Source organism: Hylaeus anthracinus, unplaced genomic scaffold, assembly GCF_026225885.1.
Source record: "Hylaeus anthracinus isolate JK02 unplaced genomic scaffold, UHH_iyHylAnth1.0_haploid 11994, whole genome shotgun sequence".
NCBI classification, from domain to species: domain Eukaryota; kingdom Metazoa; phylum Arthropoda; class Insecta; order Hymenoptera; family Colletidae; genus Hylaeus; species Hylaeus anthracinus.
The window spans coordinates 12,825,498-12,838,787 of NW_026534341.1; the positions used below are offsets into that span (position 1 = coordinate 12,825,498).

Consider the following 13,290-nt stretch of genomic DNA (forward strand, 5'->3'; position numbering starts at 1 on the left):
AACCGAATGCTCGAACGTGTAACTTGTAGAGTTCGCCAAGCAGTTTGGTTCGACGTAGAATATGAAACAATTAAGTACACGATTACTAAACCGTTAATATTGTTATCGTCGCTTTGGAGACGTCGAAACGATCTTACAAGAGCTCGATCGAACCAAGGTCTAACATCTAACAACCTGTTCCTTTGTATCCATAACGTAACAATAAACTTATCAAATTTCTACTGACATGTATACATATATGTTTATGAACCCCTTGCCCGCTACTTTGCTTGCTTTCTTCATTAACGCCATTGTTGATCAATCCTGTGCGTAACGTCGCGTCCGGACGTGAACTTTTATTTCCAAAATCACTGAAGACTCATCCAAAAAGAAAGAAAGCAAAGTGAATAAAACTCTTGACCTCATTTACATTATCTCTAAATTCTTTTATAAATTTATTAAAATGTACAAACTTGAAGACGGTCCGTAAGAAGTCGAAATGTTCGTGTAATTATGTCTCTTGTCTATCTACATTTGGAACTTTTATTTCCTCATACATTGGAATTTTTATTTCCTCATACATTGGTACTTTTATTTCCAAAATCACTGAAGGCTCATCCAATAAGAAAGAAAGCAAAGCGAATAAAAATCTTACCTTTAAATTCTTTTTTTAAATTTATTAAAATGTACAAACTTGAAGATGGTCCATAAATCGAAAATGCCCATATAATTTTGCCTCTTGTCGATAAATAAGCAGAACAGATTATTTGACCATCGATCATCGTTTCATTAACGAACATCAAACTTGACCAACTGTCGCTTATAAATTCAGTTAAATATCGCAATATTCTTTAAAATCCCCAAATACCTTACATGTGAATATATACAGTGGGTGTAAAATGTATTCGTACACCGATCAATTTCCCAAAAAACTTTTGTGTAAAATTGTAGTTTCTTAACTTCTTTTTTTATAATCAATGTTTTACATATTCTTTGAAATCTCTAAGATATATATAGTCCAAACAACATTTACCAGTTAATATCATTTGTGAAATTAACAAAAAAATGCGAAAAGTGGGTAAAATTATAGAAGCAATTATTATTTGTACAATTCTTATGACGAACCATTTACAGTAGAGTTTGTAACGTAAACACATCAGTTTATTGCTCCGTATGAATCAGAAAACATCAAATTTCCAGGAAAGTACTTTTAAAAATGGCTCTAATAAAGAAATGGAAAAAGACCCCATTTCTTATTAACTTCTAACTAATAATTTAGTTAAGTTAATGCTTAGAAGAGTTACAATAATTATAAAATCAAAAGGAAATCCCACGAAGGAAGTATTATATACTTGTAAATTAATGTAAATTTTTTTTTTTTTAATGATGTTTTAAACATTAAACAGTTGTGCGAATACTTATTGCTTCAACATTTCTATCGATTAATTGTTTTTTTCTTGTTAATTTCGCAACATACATAAATTTATCATACATAAATAGCTATTTTTTTTTGTAATCTATCTATTCTAGAGATTTCCGAGAATATGTAGAATGTCATTGTTTATCAAAAGTAAGTTAATAAATTACAATTTTACATAGTTTGTTTGAAAATTGATTAGTGTACGAATGCTTTCTACACCCACTGTACGAGCGAATACAGTTACTTTGACTTGCGAAGGATTGGTGAATGTACAGGGTGTATCTTTCGCGATCGAGATCACGGGCTTGAACGATACCAGTGATCCAGCTGGACTCGAATGCGGATTGGCGGAATTCCCTTCATCCCGGGAGTGCACTATCTCACTCGTAGGTAAATTCCTGGGAAAGTTGGTGACGTTAACTCGCGAGACTAAGCGCCAAAGGTGGATTTAACTAAATCACCGTCGACTTCCGAGGGAAGTCTCGTCTTAAGTGGTCCCTGTGAGACATGCCCAGCCGAAACTTAACATCGGGAACCTTAAGAAACGGTAACCAAACGTCTCGGTCTCGACCATTAAGCGCTGCTCGCCGTCAATATAAATTAGCGAGCGAAAGCTAAAGCCTCCCCGAAAGTTCGAACGAACGTTGTACAGACTGCTTTTTGATACCGTTGTCCGCCTATAAATTCGCCACCGAGAGATTCAGACGGTGTCGAGCCGAACGAATCGAGGGCTGCGATAAATCTGTCCTCCGATCGAGGTAAAGAATTCCCTTTGCATAGCTTTCCAATCAGTCTCTACGAGTTTCCACGACGAACTTATTGGGGATAAAAAGTTTTTAGATCGGTGCTACAGTTCCCCGTTAACGTTTCAGCAAAGTAGGTTTTAAATTTTCGAGCCTGCAGCGATTTGCCACAGAAAGTTGTTAATGAAATCTTAAAATGTTTTCGATAAATTGAATTCGGTAAAGTACTTTGATATTAATATTGCATGTGTAATGAAATATTATTTGTCATAAAAACGATTACCAATGTATCTTTTTATTTATTCATTAGTAAACTCCTTTTATATTTTAATTCAGTGAATTCAATTGCAACGTTTCGTGGAGTTTGGCGATGACATGGGGATAAAAAGTTTAAGAGTAAAGTAAATATTAGCTTGTTTGAGAGTACAAAATTACTATCTTTTTATTTACGCAAATTGTAGCTGGTCTGCGAATATTTGCCGAATTAAATATTCAAGCGTACATTGCATTTCCACAAACCATATTTATATTACGGCTCGTACAGTAAAGGATTGAAAATAATGTCAGCTAAATCTTTTGTAAGTAAAAGAAATTTTTCTTCGTCTCTCCTGAATTTTACTTCTTAATAAGAAGAAATATATTTTGTAGTAAATTACTTAGAAATTACAGGAATTCCTACAAAATTGTTTCATAGTCTTATTTATTTATTTTTCACGCATTTGACCAATTTTAAGAGAATAGAGAAATATTAATAGCTGCAAGGGTTGAAAAATAAAATAACAAAACAACACTTGCAAACAGTGCGATATTCAACTAAACCAATTTTTACTGAACTCAATATTTACTAAATGATCGATACGGTGTTCCAGTTACACCCTGTAGCCGAAATTTTTCTGCACTGTTTTCAATACGTTGGCCAGCACGTTCGTTACAACATCGCGAATGTAAATCCTACGGAATCCTCTGGTCGCTTGGAAAGCCACGCGCACTCGATTGACTCATCGAATCGGATTACGGATTGAATGATATTTCTCAAAACAAAAATATATGTATTACACGTATGTTGTACAAATCATGTTTGCAATTCAAGCAAAACTCGCTCGGATAAAACTCGTCCTGTTTTAATTATTATGTGCAGAAATTAATTGCACTCCTTTATATTCAGTAATTTATAATTAGAGAATTTCAGAATTGAAATTAAATTCAAGTATGTTTTATCTTCTAAACATTTTAACATTTATATTATTGTTGATGATTTCTATATTTTTACATTTGAGCACATTCTCATAGATTTCTTTATATTTATATTTATTTATTCTATTTATGACTAGATTGAACAATAACATTTACCCGCCATTTTGTTAAATTAAGTATTTACGCATAATAATTTCCACGCGTTATAATAGTTGTAAAAACAAGACGTTGAAATAATTTGCATGTTCCATTACTACGAACATACTTCAAATTACAAATAAATATTTCTGATTAGTTTAAAGTCACAACTGATCGAATGTAGAAACACAGAAATAATTTCTACACTTAATAAAACATGAAACATCAAAAGTACCTTAGAAGAGTTGCAAACTTTAAGGGCGTGTATTTTTAAGACACTTACAAAATCAAAATAAATGACTTAAACACCCCCTAGTTTCGCATGAACCACAATATATTTCGATGTTATTGAAATTCATGACACGAAGGTACGAAAATGATCGATATCGCGTGGAATGGTCGTTTCTGGTCGAATCGCGTCAGAAGAAGGAGAGTCGCGCAAAAGGAGACATCCTCAGCTGCGCCAAAGTATTCCACAGGCGGTGACAAAGTTCGCGGAACGAAACGTCGGAATCTATTAAAGTCTCTTGCCGATTCCGTAACCTTTCACCCCTTATTTTCGATTGCTCAGCCCCTTCGACAGCCCCCCTCAACCCCACGGACCGCGCGTCTGGTCCTCTCGGTCGCTGAAAGTCAATCTCTTAAAAAGTTCTTCTTCTTCTTCTTCTTCTTCTTCTTCCTCCTCGGGACTCGTCCCGCGGAGTCAAACATAAATCAGATTACTCCGGGCGTGCGGACCAACCCCCTTCAGCTTCTGCCACCCCCACGTTTCTCAGTCACGGACTGTTATCCGCACAGGACGCGAGCCGCGTTTCTCCGTCGCTTTCTTATCGCGTTTTCTTTCGTTTGGCCACACGACCATGCACGTGGAACGAAAACCCGAACGAAAAAATGCGAAAGCATAGGGCAGACACCACCTTCGAATAGTGCTGAAATATTTCAAAATTTTACTGGAATATTCGAACGCGAATAGAAGAATAGGAAGAAGTAGGGGATGTAGAAAGAATTGGCGAGACTAAGGTGGAATAAATCATTGATGGATGGATCAAGATTGCGTTTCAATTCTGATGAAATCTAACTAGATTCTTTCTTTTGGAAAACAAACTTTGAATATTTTTATTCAATCAGTATCTATTAAAAAAATTATCTTAAAGGAACAAAAGCTACATTGGTATGAATAATTGTGGAGAACATGTGGTGCGCATGAGGTAAGGTGAATGATTATTCTTCAAAATCCTCAAATACGTCACATTATCGTTTGGTTACACTCAAATTCTTCTTATTTTAGCAGAAATGTAATACTTACCGTATATGTTTAAGTATATTCGTTCTATCTACGTGTAAAATATTAGCATAAACATATAAATAGAGCCATTGTAGATAGTGAAAAAAAAAATAATGATAATTAATTGTATTTTAATAATATTCTAGTAATTACAGATAATGTTAATAATTTTAGGCAATAATTAATTCTATAGTCCTATCACATATGAATTGACAAATGTCACGTGTTTCCACAGATTTGGAGAGTACATTCAAGAGTTAACTCTTTGAAGATAGGAGGGCTAAAAACTATCTCACCTTTTACTTAGGTTTACAATTTTATTTAAACTTTTTCATTCGTGTGCCAATATTGTGATCTAGCACTAAAAGTACAATATATTTTTTTTTATTAACAGAAAATTTACAACTAGCTCTTGGAGTCAACCAAGAGTGTCTCTGTAATCTTCTCGTTTTTGGTGCCTGGGTTAGCATCTTAGCCTAGTTCGTTGGGATGATTTGTTACTTTATTTTTATATGTAGTTGCAAATTTCTTGACGTGCTTGTTGACATGCCGTATCACCACTAACATACCATGGTGCAGCAGTTATGGTCCTTAGTGTTTTGTCTTGGAATCTCTGAATTAAATTCACATCGCTTCTAAAAGTACAATAAGTGGAATCAGGAATGTATAAAAGTCAAAACGCGTTAGCAAGTTGTTGACACTGTTCTTCTGTGCAGCTTAAATTTTATTTTCCTTTTATAAGCGTGTGCATCAAAAAGTTAAATCGCTCACGAAATAAATGTTTCCTGCGTAGCGGCCATCGTGAATGCTTAAAACATGAAAACGCGGAGGATAAACATTCAATCAGAAAATAACTGCGACATCGTTCTCGTATTTGAACTCTCGACTTCGTTAAAATTCCCTGCTTTCAACAGATAAATATACTAGGCTGACCCCCCCCCCCCCCTTCCACTCCCCTCCCCTACTCACGACCCTTACTTCGCTCTTTGTAAAATAAACAAGCAAAGAACGAAGTAATGGAACAGTCGAACGCTAACGTCGGCAAAGCCCCCGATGAAAAGGCCAATCGACGAAGCGACAGCGGGGAAAGAAATTTCCTCGATTCGTAAATGTCAACTCGTATTTCCCGTCAGACTCTCTTCTCCGCCAATCGGCGAACTCTTAAATTGACTAAATCCATTCCCCTCTCGATCTCTCTGTCTCCCTCCATCGCGCGGTGCTTTCTCCGACGCACGCGGCCGCCCCCGAACCCTCGTCGTTCACCGATTTCCAGAGCGGAAAATATTTTCAATGGGGACAGAAGCGAGAGAAAAGTTTCGTTGTCGGATTGTCCCGCAGTCAATAAACGAGTCGATTATATCGAGAGAAATACGCGACTACGAGGTGGCCAAGGGGGTTGGCGGATGCCCGGGACTGGGGTGGATATACAGTGGCCCCGAGTGGGCGTTGGGAGAGAAAAAAAAAACGAAGGAAAAAGTAACGTGCAGCGGAAGTCGTCGATGTGAAATAATAGGAAGCAACGCTGCAATTGGAAAGTAATTAAAATCCCATCAAGCCGTCTCCAACTCCTGTTACCCAGGAGCCGCGTTACTGCCTCCGATAGAATTAGCTTTTCGATTCTCATTATTTAGAGAAATTGCGACGCACCTCCGCTGCACCGCCCACGGGCTCGGAGATTCTCTTTTGTTGGCGGTGCTCCGATTTCCTATCGTTGCCGCGACAGCGGAGAACGGGATGGGGAATCCGTTTCGTAATTAAAACGTTGGAACGTTGAGCTGACCGGGCGCTCGAAACGTTGTAGGGAAATTCGAGCCAGGGGGACACCTTCGAAAATTTTCATTTGAATATTTTTTACCCAGAACACAATTTTCTACACTTTCTACGATCTATAGACATGGTTGCTTATCGAATTACTACGTCGATTTTTGGTAGAGCAGGTTCTTAAAGTGTAGATTTTTAAGACTGTTACTTCGAAAATATTGGTTCTAACATTTTGCCTTTCTATACATATGTACAGTTAGAATTGCCATCGAGTCTCAACCTTTCGAGCGACATAAAACACTAAACGGAAGGCCAACAATAGTTTATAACATGCTCGCGAAGCTAGGCTGTTTTTCAGTTTATGCTGATATTGCCGTCAATATCAATCTATTAGGTTGTCCCAAAAGTTTCTTTCGCTTTATTAATAAGTAATACGTGCACAATAGTTTATGTTTTATGTTACATTATTGAATTGTGCACGATTCATTTTGCTCCATTACTGTTACAACATGAATATCTATGAAATTAGATTGTCTATTTATATAAACACGACCACATAAAATAATGGAGTGCAATTCGTGAAAGAAATTTTCGGGACAACCTAATAGTTGCGACCGTCGATGAGGTCTTTAGAATTTCGCGTGGTTCCGATCCTCAGCAGCTGTCCGTGTCGTAATCTTGGAAAAACCCATGAGTGGCAGTGGCCTTCCGCGAGACACCAAGTAACCACCCACCCTTGCCTCCAGGACCGCCAGAGAAGGCGTACCTACGAGGGTGGTGTGAGACTCTAGGTACCCTGATTGGGCCTTGTTTCTAAACCAAGTACCAATCAGGGTGCATTTTGAAAATGTAGGAGTGACAAGTGAAAGTAAGAGAGATACACCGAGGTATCTTCAATTGTCACCCCAAAAGAGAAGAGCAGATTCTCACGAACCATCACTAATTCAATTAACTTGTAGAAACCTTCTGCATTTACCAAGTTCTTAAATAAAGTTAAAGTTATTTGTTAAAATTGTTAAACACTCATTACAGTTCTGCTACCTCGGTAGTTTAATTAATTCGGTTGTCATTAACGTTCACATTCGAAGTGAGCATACCAGAAAGACATTCTTTCAAATACAACCAGCTATTTTGCTCACGCCGTAACAAAGACTTATCTGCTAAAAAATTTTGCTGCATTTGGCAGATTGAGGACGTTAGAGACCTCTAATCGTAATACCGTAATTTTTCAAGTGATTGCCCATTGTATCTCGAATTCTAGTTGACTGAAGGAATTGAAATTTGGAGTGAATGTTCCAAATGTGACAAAATAACAAAAAATTGATATCTGAAGCTTGCAATGTGTCCAGTTTGTTTAATTTTCAATACTTCCTAATTATTCTGATAGGATATTTTTCCTGTATAAAGAGACTTCATTTCCATACTGAACATTATGATTCATTGCTCGTTTAGAACGTACCTCCGTTGAAACTCGTCGTTCGAATAGTTTTAAAGCCGTAACCACGTTTCAATTCTTATCGTTACATTTTCGAATGACTGCAGAATGTCGGAAATTCATGAAATTTTCAGACGACCCCATGGTGAACACGGACTTACCCGTTAAAAGGTACACGGCGGTGCAATACACCCAGCCAGCGGCCGCCATTTCTCCGTTATCGAAATCTACCAGGCATCTGTTGGTGCCAGAACCGGATCCACGGTATTATTACACTCACCGAGCAAATCAAGAAACCATCACGATCGACAGAGACAATTTAAAGCACGGTAAAAAAACAAACAGCCCCTGTTTCCATTTTACTCTTTCAATTTACACTCGTTTCGTCCAATATTCTATGGTTGAATGATTTCAGTAGATACAACGACGTTTATCTGAACGAAACTAGGAAATAATCCTCACCTATATTTACCTTTTTTTTTATAAATATTTATACACTTTTACGTGGTCTTGTTGGACGTCTACCTGTTTTTAATATATATTTTTTTGTGAACAAAGCTTGATTGAAGCATGAATAAGGATAATTTATTTCAATTTAATTAATGGTTTCATATCTTGAAACTTGGAACTTTTTCTTTATTAGTAACAGAAAATGGGTTTGAACCACCGCTTGTCCATAATCCTTGTACCATGTTCAATATATATATATGCATACATATTTAACATATTTATTACATAGTTTGAGATATACAGTCTTATATCGTATCTCATGTTAATAGTAACTTCAAACTAGAAATACGATTTATATTTCTCTTATTCCTAAAAATGACGAAGTATCCACTAAATGTCTGCTATCATCAATTTTTCGAAAACATCGAACGATAAACCTTGTAAATTTCAAAAAATCGTCCATTTCCCGAAGCTGTAAAACTCAATTCAGATCAACCATAAAAATTCCGAGGCTCGGCCATTCCGTTTAAATAAAAATAACAGAAGCGAGAAAGCATAATTTTCCATTCGAAGCTCGCGCGTACGCGCGAACGATTAGAATCTGCGGGATAAACACAGGACGCGTTTCATTGAAATCGTTGGCTTCTCTAATAACCGGTGCTTCGTTAATTCGTTGACGATAACATTTTCAACGCGGCGCAATTAATTGTTCGAAATAACGACGGATCACGATAACGAACAGCGTGTATGTGTTCATGTGTGCCGCTTTGAACCGTGCACTCTAAATCCGCTTTGCGGTTAATTCTGGATCAGCTAGAGGTTCGACAATCGGATCGATATCGTTTCGAACGGCGTTCGGTCGGAACGGTTGTTCCCCAACGAAGCAGGAATGGAAACAAGCCCGGTGGACATAGACACCCACACACGTGATATCGTTTTCCAGGTGTGGCTGCTGCGTACCGACCGACTCCAGCGACGATTCGCGTGGTCACCCCGTTGCTCGGTGACCTATGCACCGACGACAAGGATTGCACCATACCGAACAGCGAGTGCTCCAACGGAGGCTGCATCTGCTCAGAGGGATACGCTGAAAACAGCGACACGCAGGAATGCTTCGGTAAACAATTTAATATTATTATTTCCTTACCTGGAAGGTTATTGCTTTCTTATCTGGAGACGAAGTATTGCTGTTCGTCAACAACTTCAATATTTGAATTCAAAAATCCAAAAACGAGTACAACACTAATTTGATTATATAATACCTAGGTAATATAAACAAATTCTCTATCCATTCTATTTTATCTTATCTATCGAGCTCTGAATATTCCCTACCTGTGCTAAATAATATTTAGACGAGTTTTTCTATATGAAATATAAACACAGACTATTATCTACAAAATAGCGTTTAAATTTGTATATTTCATGCATTTGTTTCGAAGTTACGACCATCTGAAGTCAATGATAACAATTATTTGCCATGTACACATGCTCTACTTCGTCAGCTTCCTTTTTATAACTTTCCCTATGGTATTGACAATAAATAATTGTGAGTGTATAATTTCTCGATACCTGACGAATAATTTTAGTGCTCTAGCTATCTCAAAATTGACTATTTCTTAACATTTTCCTATGGCATACAGTGTCTTCTAAATATAGGACACCGATATTCTTAACCTTTAGAATCATTTACACATATGACGCTGTGAAATAGTATCAAAGACGAGTGCGTTTTATAAAACCTTCACTCTACGTCCATAGAAACACATACATTCTCAGCCTCTGCCATTCTTCAACAATTTACTAAATAACATATTATTCCTGCGACGCATTAATTTTATTCCCAGCATCCACTAATCATCGAAATTTTCTTCCTGGATACTCCTCATATCTAAATTTGTTTCTGACCTACACTGGATGTAGAATTCGTACACCGATCAATTTCCAAAAACACTGTGTAAAATTGTAATTTATTAACTTATTTTTTATAAACAACGACATTCTACATATTCTTTGAAATCTCTAGAATAGATAGATTACAAAAAATATAGCTATTTATATAAGTTGCGAAATTAACGAGAAAAAAACAATTAACCGATAGAAATATTGAAGCAATAAGTATTTGCACAACTATTTAATTTTTAAAACTTGTTTAAAAAAAAAGAAAGAAATTTACATTAATTTATAAGTATATAATACTTCCTTCGTGGGATTTCCTTTTGATTTTATAATTATTGTAACTTTTCTAACAATTAAATTAACTACATTATTAGTTATTTGAAGTGGGATCTTTTTTCATTCCTCTATTGGAGCCTTTTTTAAAAGTGCTTTACTGGAAATTTGATGTTTTCTAATTCGTACGAAGCAATAAGCTAATGTGTTTATGGTATAAACTCTACTGTAAATGGTTCGTCATAAAAATCGTAAAAATACTTATTGCTTCTATACTTTTACCCACTTTTCGCATTTTTTTGTTAATTTCACAAATTATATTAACTAGTGAATGTTGTTTGAACTATATCTATCGTAGAGACTTCCGAGAATATGTAAAATATCATTAATTATAAAAAAAGAAGTTAAGAAACTACAATTTCACACAAAAGTGGTTTGGGAAATTGATCGGTGTACGAATACATTCTACATCTAATGTATACCAGAACTATCAATACCCTCAAGAGGTAAAAATACTTTCCAATGGTGCATAATACGGTTACTATGGATGCGAATTCGGACGAAATTGTGTTTAGACGAGTCCGTCCGAAACCCTCATCAGAACAAGGCGGTCTACTACGGTTACTATGGATGCGAGTTCTGACGAAAATGTGTTCGGACGAGTTCTGACGAAAATGTGTTCGGACGAGTTCTGACGAATTCGTCCAATTAAACAAACGCCTGTTTTTCAATAAGAGTTTTTACACTACCAAAGATAAAATTCCATTTTTTTAAAATTCCGTTGTAATGCAAATATTAATGTAAATTGTAATGTAAAATTGTAAATATTATTTCTAATTGTTTATTTAATTAATGTAAACCTCAAATCAAAATAAAAAATTGTATTTACTGCTAGTGTTGAGTTCTGTAGCAACTTTCTCCCACTTTTGCCGAGAAATATCTCTGTTATGATAATTTTTGTCTCTTATATCCCACAAACACCTGTTCTCGTACACAAGACTTATCAATTTATCGTTATTCGTTTATTTATCACTCGAATTTCAACGCACAAAAACACCCAAAATATACGCAGGTCGAACGAAAAAATCAAATTTATTTGAACGCTCAATTAGTTCTTACGACATCGTGAATGTTCTGACATGTGTATCGTTACTAGTGTAAACACTATCATTGAAAAACAGACGTTTGTTTATTTGAACGAATTCGTCAGAACTCGTCCAAACACATTTTCGTCCGAATTCGCATTCATAGTAACCGTAGTCTTACGCATTCGAATAAGCAAGCAATCCCAACGTATCGATCTCGAGAACAGTCTCCCCTTTGACTCGCAGACGTTCCCTCTTTTTGGCATCTTTCGAAGGACGACGAACGAATCTGATTAACCTGTTTCCAGCTAATTACGTGCCAGTGACACCGACCGAAGAATTTCGTGCCTGCCTGTCGTATCCCTGCCACGCGACATCGACGTGCATCGACCTGCCCAGCGCCACGTTCGTTTGCATTTGTCGGCCGAATTACACCGGTCTATTATGCGACGAGGAGATCAACAAAAGGGATTACGATGTGCCGTCGTTCGATGGCAAGAGCTACGTAAGGATGAACAGATTGAAAGCTTACCACAGGTTTAGCATCGAGGTCGAGTTCAAGACATACGCCGACAATGGGATTATACTTTACAACCAACAGAAGAGCGACGGGACCGGAGATTTCGTCTCGTTAGCCATCGTCGACGGGTTGGTACCTATTATACTGCCAAATGTCAACGAAGACCCGGAATTAGCCATCGCTGTATATATCGCGATAAATTACATAGTTTGGGAATTAATTATTTCCCCATTTGAAAAATGTTATGATTTTTGCTTCTCTAATATTTGTTGTTCGCTACGTATAATTTACGTACCTGATGTTCGGATGAAAGTGTCATTAAGAAGTGCGTATATAAGCTGTGACACATAAAGCAGGTCACTTGAATATAACTGATTCATTTTAACACTTTATCTACCAGGAGAATATTTATAAGAATTACTGTGTTTATTCTACTGGGATTGTTCTAAATACGATAGTTGAAGTGTTAAAGAAAAGAATATTTGTCAAGGACACTATTTGAAACGCCTGAAACATAGGATATAAAGATACAAAGGTCTAAACTGTAGCATTTATATCTTAAAGTAAAATATTTGCTTAGTGACCATCCTTTAGAAATCCTGAACAATACTAATTATCTTGTAAGTCATTGTATTCCTATTTTAGATTCTCAGATTTTTTTTGTAATCGTAAATCCTTTGAATAAAAAAATTAAATAAAACATATAGTGTAAATACACTAGTAGGCAAGTAAGCGTGATCGATTCAAGTGCAAATTTAATTCATCGATTGGCGAATTTAAAAGCTTCACACTCCTTTTTCGTCGCGTCGGATGTTCCATCTACGATTCCTTTTACAGATTCGTACAATTTCGCTACAACTTGGGTAATGGCCCAGTGATTCTGACCTCCTCCGAGAGAGTTACTATGAAAACGTTCCATCGCGTCGCAGCGAAGAGGTACCACAAGGACGGTGTTTTAATTTTCAACGACGGCGACGATGTGGCTGGTCAAAGTCAGGGGATGCTGAAGTCGTTGGACCTGAACCAGAACACGTACATCGGGAATATGCCAACGAATTACACCAAGTAATTATCTTTTTTATTTTTAAAAGGGTACTCCTTTTTTGGCCAG

At 36.6% G+C, this 13,290-nt stretch overlaps 1 protein-coding gene across 3 annotated transcripts in view; it reads left to right on the forward strand.

Annotated features, from left to right (window-relative positions):
- Positions 1–13,290, forward strand: part of LOC128888507 (agrin-like) — a 546,810-nt gene that overhangs the window by 520,031 nt on the left and 13,489 nt on the right. For all 3 annotated transcript variants that reach the window (XM_054145409.1, XM_054145410.1, XM_054145411.1), the window contains 4 exons: positions 8,090–8,284; positions 9,349–9,522; positions 11,968–12,307; positions 13,017–13,244. In XM_054145409.1, the coding sequence (XP_054001384.1) occupies positions 8,090–8,284; positions 9,349–9,522; positions 11,968–12,307; positions 13,017–13,244 (937 nt within the window). The remainder of the gene's footprint in view (positions 1–8,089; positions 8,285–9,348; positions 9,523–11,967; positions 12,308–13,016; positions 13,245–13,290) is intronic.